Source organism: Spermophilus citellus, assembly GCF_964194105.1.
Source record: "Spermophilus citellus genome assembly, chromosome: 8".
In the NCBI taxonomy this organism is placed as follows: Eukaryota; Metazoa; Chordata; class Mammalia; order Rodentia; family Sciuridae; genus Spermophilus; species Spermophilus citellus.
Window position 1 is genome coordinate 10,818,894 of NC_138189.1, and position 23,913 is coordinate 10,842,806.

At 44.5% G+C, this 23,913-nt stretch overlaps 1 protein-coding gene across 2 annotated transcripts in view; it reads left to right on the forward strand.

Moving 5' to 3' along the window:
- The window catches only part of CC2D2A (coiled-coil and C2 domain containing 2A), a 101,895-nt gene that overhangs the window by 50,471 nt on the left and 27,511 nt on the right, over positions 1 to 23,913 (forward strand). For both annotated transcript variants that reach the window (XM_081303863.1, XM_081303864.1), the window contains 10 exons: positions 129 to 367; positions 3,191 to 3,368; positions 11,204 to 11,360; positions 13,053 to 13,200; positions 15,023 to 15,161; positions 15,634 to 15,837; positions 17,514 to 17,606; positions 18,788 to 18,879; positions 21,248 to 21,415; positions 23,765 to 23,870. In XM_081303863.1, coding sequence (XP_081159989.1) covers positions 129 to 367; positions 3,191 to 3,368; positions 11,204 to 11,360; positions 13,053 to 13,200; positions 15,023 to 15,161; positions 15,634 to 15,837; positions 17,514 to 17,606; positions 18,788 to 18,879; positions 21,248 to 21,415; positions 23,765 to 23,870 — 1,524 coding nt within the window. The remainder of the gene's footprint in view (positions 1 to 128; positions 368 to 3,190; positions 3,369 to 11,203; positions 11,361 to 13,052; positions 13,201 to 15,022; positions 15,162 to 15,633; positions 15,838 to 17,513; positions 17,607 to 18,787; positions 18,880 to 21,247; positions 21,416 to 23,764; positions 23,871 to 23,913) is intronic.

Here is a 23,913-nt window from a genome sequence, read left to right on the forward strand (position 1 = left end):
AACCTGCCCGAGTGAGCCTGGCTGGGAGAGATGGGCTGGGTTTGCCTCCAGCTCTGTGGGGCGCTGAGACTGCGCCTAAAGGAAATCCCCAACTCCTGATTGACATCAGGCTGCCTTTTACCCTTCAGAGGGCCAAAAAGAAGAAAAAGAAGGAGGCAGCAGAAGAGCACCCCGAGGAGGAGGCAGAGGAGGCCCCTCCGGGGGAGGAGCCCGTGAAGCCGGTCCCTCCAGAGCCCACTGACCCGGGAGAGCTAGAGCAGAAGGTGAGGGAGCGAGCAGCCCACAGCAGGAGGCGCCCAGGGGAGCCCCTGCTGCTCCCGGAGCTGAGCCTGGCGGGCAGCATGACGCCCAATGAGCAGTGTCCCAGGTGAGCAGATGCTGTGACCACAGGTGAGGTTGATGCCGGCTCCCACTCAGGTGTGTGCATGAGTGCAGGTGCGGGCAGACACATGCTTGCTCCCGGTGTGAAGTATACTCCGATTGAGCTCCATGATCAGGAGAACCACTACCCTCTGTGAGTGCACATTAGATTAAGCCTGCTCACATTTGGTGATTCTGCAGGATTCCACCACCTCTGCATCCGCACCAACCACCCAGGAGCACTTGCATAGAGCTGCCTGTAGGAGATGTCGCAACTGCCAATCTGTGCCTGCTCTCCACTGTCTGGTGACTTTGATGTGAACTGGCCTACCTGTAACCTCCATACACCTTTCAGTTCACTGCTAGCATGTCCCTTTTCCCTGATGCAGACACTGAAGCCTCTCCTTACCCCTTGATTTTGCCTACACCAGAGACCAGAGGTTCACCACAGCTTCTGTCTTTGAAGGTCTTGTAGAACCTCCCAAATACAGTTACAGGTGTGCTCTATGGCTAGTATTGAAGTTAAGCTATCTGAAGCAGACCATCTGGGTTTGATAAAAGTACATTTCTAAGCCGAGGTAGCACATGCCTATAATCACAGCAGCTTAGGAGGCTGAGGCAGAAGGATGGCAAGTTCAAAGCCAGCCTCAACAACTTAGCAAGTCCTTAACCAACTCAGCCAAGGCCCTATCTCTAAATACAATATAACAAAAGGCCTGGGAATCTGGCTCAGTGGTTAAGTGCCCTGGATTCATTTTTATGTGGTACGTAAGAAAAACATCACTTTCTGAAGTTTTATATGTGTGTAATAATCCATAAACATATTACATGTCTTTTCTCTTTAAAAATTACAAATATTTTTAGATTCCCTGTTTATTTTATTTCCACGTGTGGCCCCAGGATCAGCAGCTTTGGCATCTCTTGAGAACTCATTAGAAAGCATAGGCTCAGATTCTACCTGAGACCTGTGGAGCCTGAAACTCTGGGAGGGGCCAGAGAGCCGGGTTTTCACAAGGCCTTCAGGCGATTCTGATGCATGTCACAGCATATCCTAATTGGAATCTGCTAAACTCATAGAAACCCCCAGAGCCCAAGCTTCAATTTCCAATAACTGCAAGACCTACCATGATTGTAGGCAATATCTTAGACTGGTATCTTCAAGATACCAACATTAAAAGTGAGGATTTGAGTTGGGCGAGTCAGCCTCCAAGCTCACTAGGATGTGGGGGTTGATTAGGATGCCATTTAAAGATTTCCCATGGCCTCTGTGATTTCAAACTTCTCTTAATGTGTTAATCATTGGAGAAGAAGGGGTTATTGGAGATTGGACTCAGGGCCACTCATCCACTGAGCCAAATCCCCATCCCTATTTTGTATCTTATTTAGAAATAGGGTCATACTGAGTTGCTTAGCACCTTGCTTTTGCTGAGGCTGGCTTTGAACTCATGATCCTCCTGTCTCAGTCTCTCCGGCCACAGGTTGCACCACAGCTTCCGGCTGCTAATAATTTTTTAATTGTAACTTCTTGTGCATTTTCATGTGTGCTTTCAACCTCACCTATCAGATACATAAATAAACTGAATCTGCTATTTTCAAAACACACATACCATGTCATGTTATTTTGCCATAAACATTCAAAATATGGAATGACAGAGCATGTTTTTTTTTTAAAGGGAAAACTGGCTGGTGCTAGATTAGGTAATATTCCATTTTGACTGAAAATGAACACTTCATCCTAATAAGTTTCTGAGTTTTCACTGGGATTTAGGATTACAACCCAGGTACCTCCAAGCCAATGACCAGAATCACCCCTTCATTAGACCATCAAGAAAGGGGAACCATGATGGAAGGGGGAGGTTTTGCTCTGCCTATTGTAGAAGGTCCCTGGGAACAAGAGTTCTGATGAAGTCCAAGTCTGTAGATGTCTTAAATTTTTCTTGCAATTTGGTGTTAAATGTTCTTTATAGGCTGAAGTCACTTGAGCATTTGGGATAGGTCTAAATTGTAAAGATGTAAAAGTTAAAACTACCACCAAGTTTAATGAGTAGAAAATTTTCCCTTATATCAATAGGGACGAAGAGCTTGAGAAGAAGATTAACATTAAACAGGGATGATGGGTGGGAGGGAAAGGGAGAGAGAAGGGAAATTGCATGGAATTGGAAGGTGATCCTCAGGGTTATACATAATTACATATAAGAGGAAAGGAGGGATAAGAGAAAAATAATACAAGTGGAAGAAATGATTTACAGTAGAGGGGGTAGAGAGAGAAAAGGGGAGGGGAGGGGAGGGGAGGGGAGGGGAGGGGAAGGGGGATAGTAGAGAATAGGATAGACAGCAGAATACATCAGTCACTAGAATGGCAATATGTAAATCAATGGAAGTGTAACTGATGTGATACAGCAATTGGTATACGGGGTAAAAATGGGAGTTCATAACTCACTTGAATCAAACTGTGAAATATGATATATTAAGAACTATGTAATGTTTTGAACGACCAACAATAAAAAATAAATAAATAAAATTAAAATCCTACTACAAAAAAAAAAAAAAGAAAATTTTCACTGGAAACGTTCTGAAGACAGGTGATGGTGACAGCCGCGAAACATTCTGAAGATGTGCTTTTCAGTGTCTGTTAATGGCCTCTCTGTAAGTTCCATGTCACAATAGTTTATTCTAGTAAGTTCTGCAAGACAGGTGGCTGTTTTGGTTCAGTGGGGGCTAATGTGATCGATGGAGTTGCCCCAGTTAGGTCCAGTGTCCATTTATCCCACACTCCAGTGATCCTTGGCAAACTAATTCTGACCCCAGCTGCGAATGGTCTCATTTGCAGGGTAGAGGTCTTGCGGAGAGAAGATGTGAGGAGGCGCTGTGTGTACTTGAAGGTGCTCTTCAACAACAAGGAGGTGTCCAGGACAGTCAGTCGGCAGCTTGGTGCAGACTTCCGAGTTCACTTTGGACAGATTTTCAACTTACAGATATTCAACTGGCCAGAGAGCTTAACGCTTCAGGTACACATTTCAGTTATAGTCAGTGGCCCAAGAGTGGCGTGGTCATTGAAGGTGTGGGTGGTTCTAAATCATCCATTGGCTATGCAGATATCTTGAAAGATTCTCAAGAGGAACAGGTCAGCTCTTAATTTTAAAGTTTCTTAAAGTCTTGGTGAAAAGAGATCTGTTACCCTGCACAGCTCCTGAAGAGACTGGCAGAGTAATTGGTGGGTGGCTGAAAGAGTGTGGAGGGCAAGTTCATTCACTGAAGAAATACTTCAAAATCCCTGTCTACAGGACCCTAGCATAATGTAACAGAGAAACCAATTATGCCACCATCACAGGGGCATAATAATCTAGTACTAGGTTACAAATTATTAATTTCCCTCAAATTAATAAATCTCCCCACCAGCCTAAATCCCACCATTAGCAACATATTAGTTTTTGCCTGATTTAGTTTCCCAGGGCTGGCATAACTAAGTACCCCAAACTTGATGGCCTAACACAACAGAAATGTATTTGTTCACAGTTCTGGAGGCCCAAAGTCTCAAGTCAAGGTACCAGTAGGGCCACACCCCCTTCAAAGGCTCTGGAGGAGAACCCTTTCTTGTCTCTGGTTTCTGGCAGCTCTTGGAGCTCTGATTCATGAAGCATTGCTCCTGTCTGTACCTTCATCTCCACATGGCCTTCTCTGGGTCTGGTGTATTCTTTTTATCTCTTATAAGGACACTCTCATTGGATTTAGGGCTGCCCTAGTCTCATCATGATCCTTAAATAACTACACCTACAGAGTCCCCATTTCTAAATTAGGTCATATCCTGAGGATCTGGACAAATGTCAATTTAGAAGATAAATAGTGCTCCAAAGCTGCATGTTCTTTTGTGAATTCTCTCTTATGATGTTGATGGATTTCTTTCATGAGTCTAACAGGAATGTTAACTAGGGCTACAGATGAGCAGCATGTGTACCCTGCTTCCTATCGACTTCCCAAGCAGATTTCACGAGTCCTCAGCCATTACACAGGCAGACATTTCTCAGTCCCAACCCCTACCCTGGCCAGAAATGACAATCAGTTAAGGCCTTTTCCACCCTGAGCCTGGATCTAACTTTAGAATCCCCTCAACAAGTATTTCTGGCAACCACTGCCTATTGTTTGTGATTGATCTTAAGTTGGCCAGTAACATTAGAGATGTATAATGATTATAATTTATATGCCTCTGTACCATGTAGAAAATAGCTGCTGCCCATTGCCCCTAAGTACCACCTTGATCACCTGTACCCTGCTTCCAAGACCCCCAGACCTTCCCACAATTGATCACTAAAGGGGGTGCTCAACCAAGGCTACTGCCCCTAGGACCCTCTTCTCAAGCTGTGCAGACAGCTCTTCTGTCTGTCTAGAGCTTTGCCCTGTGTGTTGAGCACCAACCTCAGAAGTTAACAACCTCCCAAAACTGGGAGAAGATTGAGACAGCCAAGATAGAGGTTCTTGTGACAGTGCAAAGGAAGCACAGAGGAGGGGTGCCAAGAAGAGGAAGGGGGGCCCTTTAAGGGCCAGCACTGGGCAACCAAGGCTGACCACCTTGGCCTGGGATTCTCCCAGAGCCTGGCAGTTTTGTTCTACACCTTTGCATCTAGTACTTGGGGTAGGAGCAGCAGAGAGGATCCTCATTTACAAAGCACTGATCACCAAGACTCAATCCAGATAGACTCCTTGATTTTATTATTATCAATGCAGTTATTGGTAACCACACTGATACCTGCACAACTGAAAGAATGTTCTTGAAATTTTAGAATCTAGCATAGGCCAGTCACTCATATAATCCTAAATGCCAGCTAATTTTTTTTAAATCTTTGCATTCTGGAACTTGAAAATAATAGAACTTATATTAATAGAACTCACTAATTTAAATTTTATAGACATGAGAGAAGAAACATGTACATTTTTCAAAGTAAAGGTATTGGTATTAGCAGTGGGATTGACATTGGAGGTTTGGTGAAAACCTAAGATTTCCATAATCCTAAAAAATTCCCTTTCTGCATACCATCTGTAGGAAAACTATCTCTATATAAATTTCTACTTCTTCCTAAAATTTGCAACTCTGAACAAAGGCAGGACATAAAATGAGGTGATTTTGTCTTCAGATAGAAGTGGGGGCCCCCAGAGTCTGCACTGGGAAGGCAATCCAGGTGGCCACCAGCTGAGTGACCACTGGATTGCTAGTGAAGAACTGAGAGCCATGTGAGAAAGGGGTACACAGGGCCCTGGCTCCAGGAGCATCAGTCCAGTGGGGAAATAAGGGAGAAGGTCAGAGGAACAGCACTGGCTGGCGTGCAGATGGGAAGGGCCACTGGGGGAAACAGTGTTAACTGTGATGTTTGATTTCATGCACGTTCTAACCACAAGCCCAGTGTTTGCTAGCCAGACTTGAGATAAGAATGCCAAGGCGTGAAGCACATGAATTCAAAGACAGGCAGAGAATCCAGGAGCAGGTGGGAAGGACCCAGCCACAGAGATGGGAGAAAGAGGTCGATTAAGGTGGGACCCAGGGCTTGATGACAGTTTGGCTTGAAGGAATAAAAGGAATAACAGTCTACACTGGCCCCAGAGAAGGTTGAGACTGGACTTCCAGGGCAGGGGGGTTTGAGCCAGGCTAGTATCATTCCAGAAAGGTCTTGAAACTCTCGGCTTCTGAGGTCCTTCCAAAACAAATGCTTTACCTTTTGCAAAGGAAATTTGTCTTAGAAGTGTAAAAGTTTTGTGATGATTGCCTCCGTTTCTTTGTTTATCATTTATGTTCTCAGTTTCAGCTTAAAAAATACTAGCAACTGTTGTGTAAGATTGCTAGGCAGGTTGCACATTTTTAAAGCATTGTTGTTTTCCCACAGGAATCAATTCTGTTGAGCTTTTACTTTCCAGCGTGTAGTCTGAGATGGGGAGTTGAGGATAATAAACTCCTCCCAGGGCCTGTTCTGATTTCTCTGGCTCGTCTTTGGAGTGGCACCATCAAGGCCAGGAAAACAGTGATATTTGGACAAGGAGGTCCTTGTTTACCTTGTCTCGCTCACTTTTATGATTTTTTTTTGTCCTCTGTGAATAAAAGTCCAAAAGAGATTGTTTTTCATACTCATCTTACTTTATGCTTTCAATTGGTGACAGCAAATCAGACTATTGCAAGTCATCCTCAGGAGCTAAGTGAAGTAGGTACAGGAGGCCCAGAGTCTGCAGAGTGGAGTCAGGTGGCCAGGAGCAGGTGGGAAGGGCAGGTGGCTGCCTAGGAGGACAGGTTACCTGGGACAGGGTAAAGACAGCTGTGGTCATCTAATGTGAAAGGCAGGAGTGTACACAGACCAGGGGCAGCTAGGGAAAGTGTCGAGGAAATTACATTTATGACAATACTGCAGGGCCACTTAAACAGGCCATTTCATGCTGCACTGGAGAAAATCACAGGTACTATCATTCTGAGTTTCAGAGATCTTGAGTCAAGTGGCAGAGCTGAATTAAATCCAGGCTAATTAGGCTCTAAACTTTATCCTCATTTCACCTAATTAGGAATAATAGTAAAGGAGAGCAAAGTCCAATCAATTCTTCTGGACTCAGAATTGATTACTGCAAAGGAGTCTTAGAAAGCCATCTCAGGCACCCTATGTATTGAACTGTTAGTATTTAATGATTTCTAGCATAAGCTGACAGTCACAGAACAATGACAACAGTCCAGGCACCATTTTAAACTCTTTCACCTAAACTCATTGAACCATCACAACAATCTCATGGTAGCTGTATGGCTGCTCCCTTCCTATGAATGGAGAAGTTAACTGAGGGAGAAGTTAAATAACTGACCTGAGATCACACAGCCAGATAGGAGAACAGGCCTGGCCTGGCCCCTACCTACCTGACCAGTCTACACCTGTGGACTGGGATACGCAATCCAGCAAGTGTTTGCTGAGCAGAGCATCCTGCAGGTAGCTGTGGGAAACAGGAGGATGAACTAGACATAATCCCAGATGTAGGTGGCAGTGAGGAAATGACATGAGGTTGGTGGCTGGGATTCTGTGGTCTGGGAGGAGAGAAACTGAAGACACCCAGAGGAGGCCTCCCTCCCAGAGGCTCTGCCGAGGAGGGAAGGAAATGGAAGAGGAATCGTGGCTGACTTCAGGGTGTGGCTGATTTGAGCTTGTTTACCAGCTGTGAGGAGAGCCAACGGCGCAGAACAGATTGATGTCTTTGGAAATAAGAAGGAAAGTTGAGCAGAGGCAGGGACCCAGGGCCCACAGAGTGCTGGAAGGGGTGGGATTTAGGAAGGTCCCTTGAGGAAGGAGCATTGACACAGAATGGAGGACAGGGCCATGAAGGGAAGCATGAGATTTCCTCAACCCTCCAGTGGAGGAAAGGTCTAAGGGCACAAAGGAAGGGAAGGTTGGTTTGACACTGAGCTGAAACAGGGCCATTCGCCAGGAGATGACTAACCTCAGTGAACAACATCCAGGACAGATCACAGAGAAGCCATTCATACCCGATCCAACATGACCAAGTGCAAGAGATGAAACTGTCTTTTTAATCAGGGAAATAGGACTAAAACCATGCAATGCAACTTTATTTCTGGATGGAATTTTTGTTATTTTCTTTTGCTTTGCAGTGCTAGGAATCAAACCCAAGGCCTCATACATGCTAGACAAGTGCTCTACCAGCGAGCACATTTCCAGTCCTGGAATGCTTTTTTAAATCTATCTTAGCTTGATTTCCAAGGTTCCTCTTAGCTGTATACTTCTGAATCTTACTAGCAGATAAATTTGTTCCAGATTCTTCAATTAAAGCAAACAATATTCCAAAGCAAGAAAAGTAATAGTAATTTCATAAATAGCCTCAATTTTGCTTTCCTAACAGAAGTTTTGAACAGTTAAATGTGAATCAAATTAGATTTCCTATCTTGTTACTGAGTTAATGTTCCATCTCCAAGCACACCCATCATTTGCTCAGAGTGGTGCTTCTCAAGTGGTTAATTTTGTCCATTGGGGGACATTTGACAGTGTCTAGAGACGTTTTTGATTAACCTAACTGGTGGTTAGAGGCACTAACCAGAGCTTCTGCTACCTTCAAAGAGTGGAGTAAAAAGTCTGCAAAAACCTTGAATGTCTTCCAGCTTTGTAATGACCTTGTGAGTAGAGTCCCAGTGGACACACCTTCCATTCCCCTGGAGAACAGACCCACCTCCAGGAGTCCCACTCAGTTCCTCTCTGACACTGGATGGGAATATGGCTCTCGAGACTGGAAACAAGGGCTCTTGAAGTGACGTCCACCAGAAACGCCCTCAATGTGGCCAGTGTTTCATTACTAAGCATGATGACCAGCACAGGCCACACCCAGGAGGAATAAATACCAAACAAGCCCAGAAGCATTTACCAAAAAATATCTAGTGAATGCTTCAAGTCTGGCAGGGGTACTACGAGTGCAGACCCCCCCCCCCAGAGTCAGATAATAAACAAATATTTGGTGATTCTGTTACAGGAGCAGTAATTGAACTAGAACTTTCGGGTCTGTTATCTTATTTAATCTTCATGGTAAACCAAACACACCTAAAGCTCCTAGTGGGATTTATATAAAAGGATGTCCCGATTAGTTAAAATTTTGGCTAGTTAAAAAAAAAAACTAAGCATTTTTTTTTTTAATGAAAGAAAACACACCATTTTCTTATGCTGAAACTTCGTGCAATGAGTGCATAGTTAACAGGTCAAACCTGAGTCTTCTGTGCAGTTTAAGTAAGAGCTGACCACATGTTTGTGAAGATGTGTGAAAGTCAGAACTGCAGGCTCTTGAGAGGCTTTGGGACAGGCAAAGTCCTACTCCTTCCCCCCTCAACATTCTGAATCCATGGAAATGGGGAGAAAAAGTGCACTCATAAATTAATAGAGGCTTAAGGGACACGTCAGTCATTTGCAATGTATAGAATACCTTTTGGTCCTGATTCAAACACAATATATAGGTTTTTCAAGAAAATTTGAACCTTAATAATTGATGTTACTAATGAATTACTGTGATAAGAGTATTGTAATTATGCCTTATTTTATATCTTTTTCCCCTTTTTTTCAGTATAGGGAATTGAACCCAGGGCTTCATGCATGCTAAGAAAGCACTCTACCACTGACTGAGCTGCCTCCCAAGCTCTTGTTAAATTTTATTTTGAGATGGGGTCTTGCTAAGTTGCTCAGGTTGGCCTCAAACTGGTCATTCTTCTGTCTCGGTCTCTCAAGTAGCTGGGATTACAGGCATATGCCACAGTTCCCAGCAATATCCTTATCTTTTAAAGATGCTTACTGAAATATTGATAGATAAAATGATGTTTAGGTTCAAGATATTGAAAGAAAGGAAGTGATTAAGGGTATAAGTCAAATAAGATAGACAGATTAGTGATAGTCAAAGCAAGGAATAGGGTCCTGGTGTATCATTATTCTTGTACTATGTATGCTTGATATTTCCCATAAAAAATTTAATACAGCTATAAATATTATCTTTTTTACTGATAAACCTGAATCCAGAGAGCATGGCTTTCATGTGCCATTTATAGGCTCTCAGTGGAGCCCCTGGGTTAGGTAGACGTTGTCATCCAACCACAGGAAAGCCACGAACATCACAGGTCTCCTGATGGAGCCAGCCTGTTGGAATAACTCATAGTGACATGAAATCTGACATCTTGAGTTCGGTTCCTATGCAGATTTTACACTCTCCTCCACTAGTGCCACCAAGCTCAGTCAGTCACCTTACAAATGTGAGCAGTGGATCCTAGGAGATGAGGCCAGGATGGTAGTCAGGCACAAAGTCACCTCATTCTGAGAAAAGACTTCAGATCACATGCCCTGTGAGGGAGGGTGGGCAGGGAGGATCCATAGTGACATCCTTGTATATTCAAATGGTGAGTAGAAAATATTGATTAGTTTAGGGGACTTTATTATGTAAGAAAAAAATATAAAGATTAACTAGTAGAAATAAAATTAGTAAAATTAGCATTTTCAGAAAAATAGGGACCAGTCAGGGGACCTCGTGGAGGGAAAGAGTAAAACATAGGACAGAAGCCAGCAGAACTGTGGAATACTTTGTCATCATGCCACAAAAGCAAGATGAGCCAAGAATACAGGGGAAACTGGAGCAGATGAGGCAGTGGGTCCAACTGAGGCTGAATTGTATGTTCTTCATCTGTGATTGCCTTGGCAATGAGCCCTTCCCCTCGTGGCGATGGCACTATAAGAGACACATCATAATAATGAGCATCAGAGCTGCAGATGATCTGGGTTGGCTTTGTCTTGGAAGAAAGACTGAGTTAGGCTACAGAGCTAGCCACCAGGATGACCTCTGAAAGGGTAGAATTTGAGAGATTTACCAAATATCAGGTTTAAATGTAACACTCTCCAGGCTTCTGGGTACAAAACTTCTCCTACTGACTTGGAGGTTGGTGCAGATAATATAAAACATCTAGCGGTATGTCCCTTCTGTCACACCCATGCCACCTGATGTCATCGGTCTCTAAAGGTCACCTGAATTAGGAAAAAGAAGAAGCCCATTCTCCAAGTAAGCTGTGTGTTAATTAGAATAGAAACAACCACCGTAGCCTGTTGCTCTGATTAACCTCCCTTCCCCAGTAGATTAGCCGGGTAGGAAATCAGGGCATCAGCAACTTGAACTCAAGTGGGTGTCAGTCAGTTTCCATGGGACCATAGTAACACAACTCAGCTTTCTACTCTGAGATGTGCCTTCTGGGCTGGGACAGTGACCAGCACAAACACAACAATGTGGACCGAGTATCTGAGAGTGAGCACATTCTAGTAATAGCTGTTTTTATTGACTATTTCTCTTCTCTGGGTTTCAGGTCTATGAAACCATTGGACACAGCAGCACCACCTTGCTAGCAGAAGTGTTTCTGCCTATCCCTGAGACTACTGTTGTCACTGGAAGGGCTCCCATAGAAGAAGTGGAATTTAGCAGTAACCAGCATGTGACACTGGACCACGAGGGAGTTGGAAGCGGTATGGAAATTGAATTGTCATCAATATGGCTTATGGTTTCATTATCAGATTTGAGTATATCCTTTTCACATCGCTCTGACAACCAGATAATATTTAATTGCTACCAGAATTCATATAATGATGTTATATAATATTTTGCCAAGTCACTTTTATAAGCTACTATTGACCATGAAAATGCATGTAACTATATAACTATAAAGTGTTTAGCAGTATGAATTAAGAGCCTTTAAAATTCTCTTCCATGCCTTAATTCCATTTATCAGAATCTTTTTTAAGAAAATAATTTGAAATAAAGACAAATCTTTGTACTTAAAAATATATATCACAGTGATATTTGTAAGGCTAAAAACATGGTGATAACTTTAGTAAATAAAATAGATTATTCCTTATCATTCTGTCTTCAATTTTAATAAGATATATGATAGATCTTCTCACTGTCCTCCATGTTTCTTAATTTTTCTTTATACTTTAATATTTAATGTTTTCTTTCACTGCTACATTATATGTAATTTCTTCCAAGTCATGAATTCACTCTTTAGCTGTGTCTAATCATTGGAGTTCATCATTGTTTTCTCCTTCCACTTTTCCTTCCATTTCTCCAATTTTAGAAACTCTATCTAGTTCTTTTCCAATAAGCCTGGCCAGTTCTGATTGCTTTTTGTTCTTTTCTTAGACTCCCAATCATTTCTCTTTTATTCATTCATTCATGTTATTGAAACATATTAAAAATTTTAAAAGATTCTGTATCTGATAATTGCAAAACCTATCCATATATTGTTCTGATTCTACTGCCTCTTATTCATGGTGGCTTGTTTCCTCATGTTCCTGGTAATTTTTATTTTTAGCTCATATCTGGAGCTTTAGCTGCAAGAATTCTTTAAGACCCAAATCTAGTCACCAGTATAAAATCTGAAGACCTGGGCTTAGTTGTAGCTCTGACATGGACAAACCATGTTACCCCAGCAGTCATAGAACCTCTCTGGGTATTATCTTCCTCATACATTAAATAAAAAACACCTCCTTTAATGTTTCATCAGTATGCTTTGAAAATAAAGATGAAAATCCTTCCAATATGAAGGACAGATTTGGAAAACATCAAGATGCTATTGTGACATAAAAGTGCTATTGTTTTGCATGAATAATAGTTATTGGAAGTCCAGACTCTGAAGTAACTGTATTTAGTGCCTGAACATCTTTTCTTGGTTTAGTTGACTAAACATGCTGCCCTTAATTTCCAGTTGGTGGAGGTCAGATGAGTGGGGCCTTGCTGTGGCCACAACAGCTGAGCAGTGACTAACATCTACTGTGTGCTTGCTGCTTGCCAGGCCCTGTCTCAGCTTTTCAGTGCTCATTCCTTGAACTTGGGGTCTCACTTCAGGGTACCTGCACTTGCTCCTTCTGCTAGGAATATTCCTTCCAAAAGTATCTACATGTCTCACTTCCACTTTCTTCAGTCATTTATTCAAATATCACTTTCACCATGGTAACATCCACACTCTGCTGTCAGAGACAGAGCCTAGAGGCTGGTTCTGTGTCACCCAAAGCAGTCCCATGGCCCTGGTGGGGAACATGTGTTTCCGCCCACCACCTTACTCCAAGTTCCATTGGCTGATCATCTGCATTTTTGCTAGGACTGGGCTCATTTCTCCTTCTAAATATAAATTAATCTTATTTAATCTGATGTGTCCCCAGGAGTGCCCTTCTCCTTTGAAGCCGATGGCAGCAATCAACTGACTCTAATGACCTCGGGGAAGGTGTCGCACAGTGTGGCATGGGCTGTGGGAGAAAACGGCATCCCGCTAATTCCTCCATTGTCACAGCAGAACATCGGATTCCGGAGGTAACATGTGGGTTGAACAAAATGATGGCCAATGTCAGTCTTAGCGTTACAGATTTGCAGGGAGGGAAAGCTTACAATGTTTTATACTTTCCTTTTATTGTCAGGTGCCACTGTTTACAGAGTATTTCAAAACTTGTTCTTAACATAAAAATTAAAATAGCAAGAGCCTAACAAATATTAGGGATTTATCAGTGTCAGATGAAAGCATTTCATTTCATCCTCACAGTAACTCTGAGAGACTGTTTTCCCCATGTTACAATTGGGAGAGGCGCCCAGCATATGGTTGTGTATATTTAGCCCTCAGTAAAGGTTTGTTGCTAACAAATCTACTGGTTGTACAGAATTCCCTATTCTCCAGCCCCTTTCTGTATTGCTACATCCTCATTCAGAAGAGGAGAAAGGGCTTCTGGGCTGGCCAGTCCACTCCTAGGCAGCTGTTTTAGTCAGCTGTTTTGCCACTGTGACTAAAAGACCACCAGGGGCTGGGGATATAGCTCAGTTGGTAGAGTGCTTGCCTCACATGCACAAGGCCCTGGGTTCGAGCCCCAGCACCACAAAGGAAAAAAAGAAAGAAAAAGACCCAACCAGCACATCAGTAGAGGAGGAAAGGTTTATTGGAGGGCTCAGAGTTTCAGAGGTCTCAGTCCATCGACAGCAGGCTCTGTTCTTCGGGGTTCAAGGTGAGGCAGAACATCACATCGTGACAGAAGAGAATGGCAGAGGGAAGTAGCTCACGTGGTGATCAGAAGCAGAGAGAGACTCCACTCTCCAGATACAAAAATCCACCCCACAGTCTTACCTCCAGTGAACTACCTCCTCCAGCCACACCCTCCCTGCCTCCAGTCGCCACTCAATTAATCCCTATCAGGTGACTAATGGGTTAAGACTATAACCCAATCATTTCTCCTCCAAACCTTCTTGCATTGTCTCACATGTGAGTTTTTGTGGGACACCACATCTAAACCATAACAGCAGCCCTTGAGTGGTGATGCTGGTCCAGGTGCCTAGGTCACAGGAGCCCCATCTTCTCCATCAGAGGCTCCCCGTGTCCTTCCCAATAGATGTGTCTTGATCAGCCCCTCAGTTGCCTCATCTCTAAAATGAAAGGATTTCTTCTCATCATCAAGAACACACTTTCCAAGTCTGAGACTAGCTGTTTTCAATGTGTGGAAAACCAGAACAGGGCTTGTTTGGTCCCCTTGGCACCCTCCACGTCCCCATTCCACACTCCGCATTGCACTGTCTCCATGTGATGAAGACCACAGGGAGATGGGCTTGCTCCAAGTCAGGTGCTGCTTCCTGCCCAGCAGGCCAGTGCCCCAGAGCATAGGCATTTTGCATTCATTTCACTTGAGCTTAATGCTAGGGAAAACTCTTGGGGGTAAAACGGGATGCACAGAACCGTTCACAATGCCCCAAGGCCACTGTGCTTCCTTTGAATCCTTGAGTCCAAAGCTGGTGCCTTTTTCTTTTGTTTATTTGCATCTGAGTGCCCTCATGGCCTGGGATGTGAGGCATTCAGGGCTTCTGGTCCACATGCAGAGGCTCCTCTTCCCTGGCCAGGACCCAACTATGCACAGGGCAGAGTTGTGGGACTGAGTCACATTTGCATTCCCTCCATTCATATTTCCTTATTGCCCTATGACATTTAGTAGCAATCATCAAGACGCCTGGCACACAGCCTTATGTGAGGATTTTTCTCTCATGGTGGATAAGCAGTTTCTTTGGGATCCAGTGGTCCTGATGCAACCTGCTCGGTGATAAAGTCAAACCCACCGAATCAACTGGTTTTCCTTGTTTATTTGTTTATTTATTTTTCCAGTGCTTTGAAGAGAGCAGATGCCATCTCATCTATTGGCACATCAGGACTGACAGACATGAAGAAGTTGGCCAAGTGGGCAGCAGAGTCCAAGCTTGACCCGAATGACCCCAACAATGCCCCTTTAATGCAGCTGATCTCGGTAATGTGGCCAGAGGCACACAGGCCATTTCTAAGCCCAGAATGGCAATAAAAGATGAAATCGCAGAGCCCTTTGTGCCTGTGTTCTTCTACACCATGCTCCCCCACTCAGCACTGTCTAAGGGCCCGAGAGCTGGCTGAGGGTGAGGTTTAAATTCCTGCCCTGCTGCTTCCCTAGCTGTGAGACACCATGGCCATGCTCATAATGCAGTAGTGAGGAAAAGCATGGCTGCTCAGAAACACTTGGCCCGCCACACAGCCACCTGCAATGATACAAGCTGCTTCTTGTTACTTCTTCCTGTAGCTCTGCCCAGACCCTAAAGAAAGATTTTATTTTCTCTTTTTCAAAGGATTTTGTCTTTTGAATCTGCCCATCTGAAACTGTTAAATGTCTCCCAAAATTCAGTGCTAGGTTTCTTCAGGGGAAATCCACCTGTCACATGGCCTAGTTGTGCATTTTCTGGTTTCCATAGGTGGCTACCAGTGGTGAATCCTATGTCCCTGATTTCTTTCGACTGGAACAGCTACAACAGGAATTTAACTTTGTCTCAGATGAGGAATTAAATCGATCCAAACGTTTCAGGCTTCTTTGTCTTAGAAACCAAGAGGTGCCAGAATTCCGAAATTATAAGCAAATTCCAGTATATGACCGAGAAATTATGGAAAAAATATTCCAGGTAAAAAGTTTCCTAAGAAGGGTTAGTAAAATAATAAAATATCTGGTATGCCTCTTAGTGTAATGTTATAAATGAACTTTCTTCTCCTTATTAAATTCTCAAAAGCAATATGATTTTATCTTATATAATACTTTTATATGTAACCTGACCATTAATTTTCTTGAATTTGATATTTAAATAATTTATTTGCCTCATTGTAGTGATATGTAAAATAACCAGTAACCAGGAATCTGAGTCATGGGGTTGAACTGTCTAGGTTTAGAACTGTAAAGCTGAAAGATGAACTAGGGGTTAAGGTGGTTATCCCTGCCCTGGCCAGGAATTCAGTTCTGTTTTAATGCAGGAGGTAGCTGCCAAGCACCCTGTCCCAGGCACAGTGTAAAATGCCCCAGGGAAGCCTGAATGGGTAGGTTTTGGGCAGACTGGGTTGGGTGGGGCAGGAAGGAACAGAGGAGATGGGCCAAATCTGAACCCTGGTCAAGGACAAGAGTAGGAACAGAGGCTTAGCAGATGCAGATGGCAAAGGCAGGGGCTGTGATGGAGGAGCTTTAGAGAAATTTTAGGACACAGGCTGTGTAGAAGGAGCAGGCCAGTGGTAAAAAGATGAGTTTGTATTTGATGAGATGGGTGGAGAAAAACTAAAAATTAATACCATTGTGATTTTTTTCTGCAGAAATTATTCCTGGAGGATGCATCTGGTTACTTGGTTCTTAGTTATTTGGTTCCTTAGTTTGGATTTGTGATCCTAAGGGATAGAAACCCAATTATGAACCACCTCAGGCATCAACCGGGGAGTCTGCTGAACAATGAAACCCCAAAACAGGGTTAGCCATCCGAAGATACAGGAGCCGCAGGAATCCATCTGTGCCCCAGAGCCCCAGATGTGGGGCCTGCCTGCTGCCAGGATGCTTCTGCAGTCTGTCTGGGCTTCTGGTGCAATGGCTTCCTACCCCCAATAAGCAGATAGCTTTCCTCTGTTTAGCCACATGATCACATCTGATGGCTTCAGCCCGCAGAAAGGGAGGCATGTCCTCCTATCCCAAGTTCAGAAGTGTTGGGGAATAACTCTGTGTTGGGATCTGGATTGGAAGCCACCAATGGGCCTTCAACTGTCACCAACACTGGGCATGAGGGAGAACATGGAAGTTCCCAGGACACATACATAATTGACAGAAAAGGGGAAAAGCCCTACCTGATGTCACCAAAGCAAACCCCTGCCCTCCTCAGAATGGTTGACCCATCAGGGCAGCCAGATGTCACAGGAAGGGACAATATTTTCACTGGGGTTTCTCATTATTTTCAGAATTGCTTTACTTAAAATGGATAAAGCAAAACTTAAGCATGAGTTTGGTTAACTTGCTTGATGAGTTTAGCGTCTTGAATTCTGACTACTTTCTCTGTTCTGTGGTCTCTAAGCCTCCCTGCATGAGCACTTGAACTTTTAAACACTGCCTTGAAGTCTCCTCTTTTGATAAGGCAGCTTAACCAACTGACCTGGAATCCTGGACTCTGCACCCAAGATCAGTTCTGAACCAAAACTTAGGAGGAAGATGAAAGAAACATTTGGATTCATAATTTATGACTTGAACTACATGAGATAAATAATTTCCTAATTCCAAGGAGAGCATCAGAGAGTACTTTAAAATCTTAAAATCATCATGTCCTTTTAATTTTAGGAATATGAGAAGCGGTTACAAGACAGAAATGTAATTGAAACCAAGGACCATATAGACACCCATAGGGCCATTGTAGCCAAGTACCTCCAGCAGGTAAGAAAAATCACTTAAAACAGGTTTCACAGGGGGAGAGAGCCAGCATTCTGGAATGGGAGGTTCTCTGTTCTTATAAATGACTATGCCATCTTGTGCAAGCCACATAAATAAAAGTATGTGCCCTACAATTATCTTCACCTTTTGTATATATGAAACCAGTATGATATGTCATGGTTTATTATCAGTGATTATCTTAAATGGAGATAACAACAAGAGACTAAATTTCTCAGTCATGTGTTTTCAAATATTTGAATGTTTACATTTATGTTATATTGCATTACAATGATTATCATTATGATCAGAAAAAAAATAAACAAGTTTAAAAATCACATGCTAAGGGCTGGGGTTGTGGCTCAGTGGTAGAGTGCTCGCCTAACAAGTATGTGGCACTGGATTTGATTCTCACACTACATAAAAATAAAAAAATAAAGATGTGTCTCCATCTACAACTAAAAAAAATATTTTTAAAAAAATCACATGCTAAGTGCCTTGCTCACCAGAAAACAAAAATTAAAGTTGAAATATCATTTAATCTTTTTCCTTTCTTTTTTCTTTTCTTTCCTTCCTTCAATGAATACATTTCTCCCATTATCTACTCTATAGCTCATGCACAAAAAAAGAAAGATAAAATTTATGGCATTTAGAGGTCCTTTATCTTATTAAAGTTTTATGCATTTATTTTCATTTATTTAACTTTTTTACAGTGCTAGGGATCAAACCCAGGGCCTCTTACATGCTGGGTCAGCGCAAGCCCTCCACCACTGAGCTGCCCTCCTGGCTCCTGAGGTCTCTATTTAAATTAGAACATGCATCATTTTGAGTAAGGAAAGGACTTCAGAATCAGCTCTGAACTGTGTGTGCTGCAGACTGTTCCTGTTTTTATTTTTTGTGATAGTAGAATTTTGGTGGAAGAATGTGTTACCTATCTTTTGTATCCAGAGCTTTTCCAGCTCCTGAAAATGTCACAACAGTGAACAAAACAGAAAACCTCTGCCTTTAAGGAGACAGTCTAGGGGGAACTAGAGAGCTGCCAGCAAGCGCCAGCTGCACAGCAAAGAGAGTCACAGCTGGGGTGGGGGAGGGATGAGGTGACCTAAGGCAAAGACTGGGAGGAGTGCTGGAGTGAACAATGACATTTAAATTAGAACGTTTTAAATAAAGCTGAATTCTTTCCCTAGGTTAGAGACTCGGTGATAAATCGTTTCCTGGTTGCGAAACACCATTTTCTCCTTACTGATTTGGTAGTCGAAGAAGAAGTTCCCAATATCAGGTAAAAATCATCAAAGCCATTATTATTACTTCCTATAAAATCTTTGTTTTTATTCTGTTAGATAAAAGGTGTCATACCACAGCTTTTGATCATTATGTGGTAGGCATGGCCCAGCACTGTGCTGGAAACCTGGTTATGTCCGAGGGATCCCTGCTGGGACAAGTCACCCTAGGCTCTCCCGTGGTGTCCCAGTACAGCCCATCTCACCTCCACTGCCTCCAAGACCCTCCTGCAGGTTCTCCTCTGCTTGCCTAACCTCCTAGGCCAGAATCTCTCCATCACAAGGCCATGGAAGTGGCTGCCACCTCACCCTCAGAGGCTCCCGAGTCTGGGTCTGGCTCAGGCACCCCACTGGGAGGACAAAGGACATCAGGGAAAAATGGAAGTTGGGAACTGACTATTTGCTTGGTCAACTCCTTATTTTTAGAATAATCTTGAAAGGTCTCAGCTAGGGTGGGCACATAAAAGGTGAAAGGTGGTCTTATGGGGACATTAACATGACTTTTTCTGTGGTTCAATTTAATCTCCTAAAAAGGTCATTCCCTGTGCATGTCCTTCCTCTCCCCTATCTGACTGGTAGAAAGGCAGCCCCCTCCACTGTCATCCATGGACAGAAGAGAGATGGTGTCTGCCAAAATTCACATGGAAACCCCTCTCTCTACAGAGTCCTGTCATTGAATGTTGTGGTCATAAAAATGTCACTTAGAACAGATGGTGATTTTTCATGCTGTTTTTCTTTCTTTTTTTCTGCTTTACTTTCTGCATTAAGTTCTGAAGGCTCGGGGTATGTTCATTCTTTCTTTTTTTTTTTTTTTTCCTTTTTTTAATTTCAGTTTGTTCTTGGCTTTAAACTAGAATGTCTCAGTATGTAGCGGTCCCAGTCATGGGATGCCCCCGACCAACAGTTGTGGAGGATCAAAGCCTCAGGAGGAGTCACTCAGAGGGAGGAAGCATTGATAAGGGAAGGGAAGTACCATGTCAGGATGCCCGGCAAGGCTGTGTCTCTGAGGCCCTGAGTCTGGGTTAGACAGGCGTCCCCCGGAAGGTGGGCTCTATCATCAATGCCCTGAGTTGGAACCCCAGCCCCCTCCCGAAAGGCCTTCAGCAAATCATAACATCTCCCAGAGCCTCCAGTTTCATCTGAAAAATGGGGTAAATATTTTATTTCAAGAATAAGTACATCATAGGCAAGGTCCTAGCACTGTCCTTGACACATAGAAGGGCTTAATAGGTTCATAGAGGGTCCCTATGCTGTGCAGGACCCTGGAGAACAAATGGACCAGCTCCTGGAAACCCTTTGGGATTGCCTATGTGAGCCACCAGTAATGCCAGGCGAGAGTTGCAGGCCCCCATCCAAAAAGGGGACCGCTCAAGAGACTGCTCTGCCAGCTCAATTCTGAGCAGTGAGGCTGAGATCCATGAGCCCCTGGCTGGCTCTGCACAGGAGGCTTTGTTCTGTGGCCTCTGGCATAGTCATTAATGTCCACTTCCAGACACAGTCACATCTTGTTTCTGTTCAGTCTCTGAGCAAGAACTTATGTTGCTCTGTGCACTTTTCTCCCATGGTTCTGGGACCATGCTGCTGCTTTTATCTTCCTGGAAGTGCTTATTGATGATCATCTCAGTGATCAGGAGAGATTGATAAGGGAAGGATTCTCTCCCCCCCTCCACCTCCTCCTCCTGAAATCACTTAGCGTCAGTCCCTGTCCTCATCCCAGCAGTGGCATTTTAGAGACCTACTGAGTGCTAGATCAGTGCCAGGTGCTTCACACCCCTCCTGCTTCATCCCCTCAGCCACTCCAAGTGGTGGGGATGATTATGCTCATTTACAGAGGATAAAACAAAGACTTAAAGAGGTGAAATAATTTGCCCTAGGGTGCGGAGTAGAGCCAGGATTCACGCCCAGTTCTGTCTAAACTCAGACAGTGAGAGGTCCCCAGAACTGCCAAAGGCTGTGTGCACTGTCTCCTGTGGGTGGAGCACTTAATAATGCTGACAGAGGGTGCACAGGGAGTCCCTCCAGCTGAGTGATATTGGCCCTGAGGAGGGAAGGCAGGAGCAAAGGTGAGGGTGGGGGAGTACAGGGGTGCGTTTGGGGGTCTGGCAGGTGAGCAAGGTAGACAGCCAGGCAGGAGGGCAGGCGGGGGCCAGGACATGGCTTTTCTTCCTCTGCGGAGTAGCAGCTGAAAAAAAAAGTTCAGCAATCCATGCAGTGGATGGGCAGAATTTCTAGACTCTTCCAACCACCCTGAATAGGACAGTTTCCAGAGGCCTGTGAGAAACCTTGGGGCAGAGTTGGGAGAGTCATCCCCTAGTTTTCCAGACCTTTCTTTTCCTTTGAGTCCTAATCCTGCTCTGTAACCATTAGCATTTTGGGCCTGAGCCTTTTCAAGCTGGCAGAACAAAAGCGGCCACTGAGGCCAAGGAGAAAAGGGCGGAAGAAGGTGACCGCCCAGAACCTGTCAGATGGAGACATCAAGCTGCTGGTGAACATTGTGCGGGCGTATGACATTCCAGTGAGGAAGCCCCCGGCAAGGTGAGAGTCTCCTGTCCCCCTGGGACGGAAGGCGTGGGAGCCCCGCTAAGGCGAGCTTATGGAGGATGCTCACTCTTGTTCTTAACATGGGTTCTACTCAGCGGGCCTGGGAGCTCTGGTTGAAGCCATGGCCTGTCCTGGGATGTAAGAGTCAATTCAGGTTAAGGAGGGCCTCAGTGGGACTGGGAAGAACATCTCATAGAATGGACAAGAGGGACAGCTGAACAGCACGGTGGCCCCCCAAGGAGTAAGATGGTTTTCCCCGAGGCTCCACCGTCCCCCTCGCCGCTTCCCTCTGCTTCACTCTCACGTGAAGGCAGTGTCCCTACAGCCAGGGTACCCCAAGCTAAGCCTCACACCCTCAGGACAGAGTCTGAAGGTGCTAACTGGGGTCAGGTGTCCATCCATGGCATAGTCACCTACAGCCAGAGGCAGGGTCACAGAAGAGAGTGCCAGCTGGCAGATACACCAGAAGCGTCAGCTCACAGTTTTTCCTTCCTACCTGTTCAGAGGACTGAGTTAGGACTACCATGGCCACTATCCTGGGGGCAGCAGGGAGCCCCCAACCATCAGAAGCTTATGTGAGATGAGCCTGAGCTTCTGATGCCTTTGCAGAGCAGATAAAGGTCCAAGAGTTATACCTTCTTTTTGCTGGTGCCCTTTCCAGTGTCACGGAAGAAGGAATACATTGTCCATTCCACAGGAGCAGTTCCACACTAAGCTAACGCTTAAACTGCTCTTCCATCTCCATTCATTAGAGGGAAATGGAAGGGGATGCCAGAGGCTTGGCCGCGGTCACTTGGCACCATCTGATTCCACAGGAGAGCGCCAGGCCAGCTGCTGGCCTCGCTTTTTCCTCCTGCAATTCTTCGTTTCTCCAGCACTCCATGTGCTCACTCGCTGCTGCACCCTGTCTTCTTCACAAAACTATTCTCCAACCTATTACCATACATCTGTTGATATCCAGGCTCATGGCTCTGCTCCTTGTAAGTGTCCACCTGAGTCCTGAACCTGCCAGGGCCTCACTTTCCCGAGCCACCCTGACTGCCTCAAAGCTTGAGGAAGTCATGTTCTTTCAAAACATAGTATACTGACTGACTGACTGTGGGGTGAAAACCCACACATAAAGAGCTTACAGGTGTTTGCTCTGTTTGTTTTTTAAGAACATAGAGGCATTTTTTGTTATTTTTGGTCTCTACATAATATTTTGAAATATTAAATTGTTCATTCAGATAATTCTAGGATACACCATTGTTCCCTCATGCTCTGCATTTCAATGAGGATGTATCCAGACAGTACAGACATCAACTCTTCCATGAAACCTGCCCAAATCTTTACCCCCTCCCTGGCATCCAACCAACCAGGATTTTCCACTTCCTTCTCTGTGCTCCTACAGCCCATGCCCATGGCTACAGTCACTTTATTGAGATTGCTTGTTTACCTGCCTGCCTACCATTGTAGTCTGAACTGACCTCTCCTATTGGATTTTTCATCCTGAGGCAGACATAAGGCCTAAAATAGAGTATGTGCTAAACAAATGGGTTCTTTCTTTCTTTTTAATAACATAACTGATGGTTTTCAAAGAGGAAGAAGAGCTGTGCTGTTAAATGTTCCACTTACACTGTCTCATAGAATGTCTGAAAACTTAACTCTGAAAAGGTGAGGGTCTGATAGAGACAGTTTGTGCTTTGTTCAGTAATGAATGCACAATAATTGGCAAACCCTAAAATTCAGTATAGATATGCAAGTGGGATGTTAGGATGGTGTGGGGAGGTATCTGGAAGAGGCTTTCTAGAGATGATCTTCGTTTCTTTTAAGAATGAAGCCATAGAGAGAAAGGGACAAGACCCATTGGTCCTCACTGCAATTAGGAGTCCCCCAGCCTCCCTTTCCCAGTGAGGCTTGACAGGCCTTGCCTGGGGCAGGTAGCTCTGGCCATTGGAGATTACAGGTTCAGAGAAAATACAGTGGAAAGAACTGGAACCGGATGGAGGAGGGACTTTCTGGTCAGATTCTTTTACCCAGAGGGACAGGCTCTCATTTCTGGGGGAAAAGTCAGGTCCCTACTCAGGCAGGCCCTGGGAGGGGAGGAGAGAGAAGGAACATTTTTCCTCTGTTCTCAGTCAGACATGCAGGCCTGGGAATGGAATCTGGGGAGGGCCCTCATAACCACCAGGTCGCCCGGGAGGATCAGAGCGTACCTAGCCTTCTGAAGTTTGATCAAGCTCAGGGACAAGGGCTGTCACCACAGCCACCAGGGCTCACATCTCTGAAGGAGACCATATTCTCAGTAGAATTAAATGATAACTCCTCGTATCACTTCTTTCTTTCTTACCTTTTCCCTCCTAGTAAATTCCAGCCGCCCTCAAGGTCCTCCAGGGCTTTCAGTGAAAAGCATGTTGCCTCCCCGAGCACACACAGCCCGGCCCACAGCCCCGACTATGCCCTCGGCCAGGTGAGAGGCCCCTATGCCGGGTTCAGCTTCCAGTCCTGCCCGT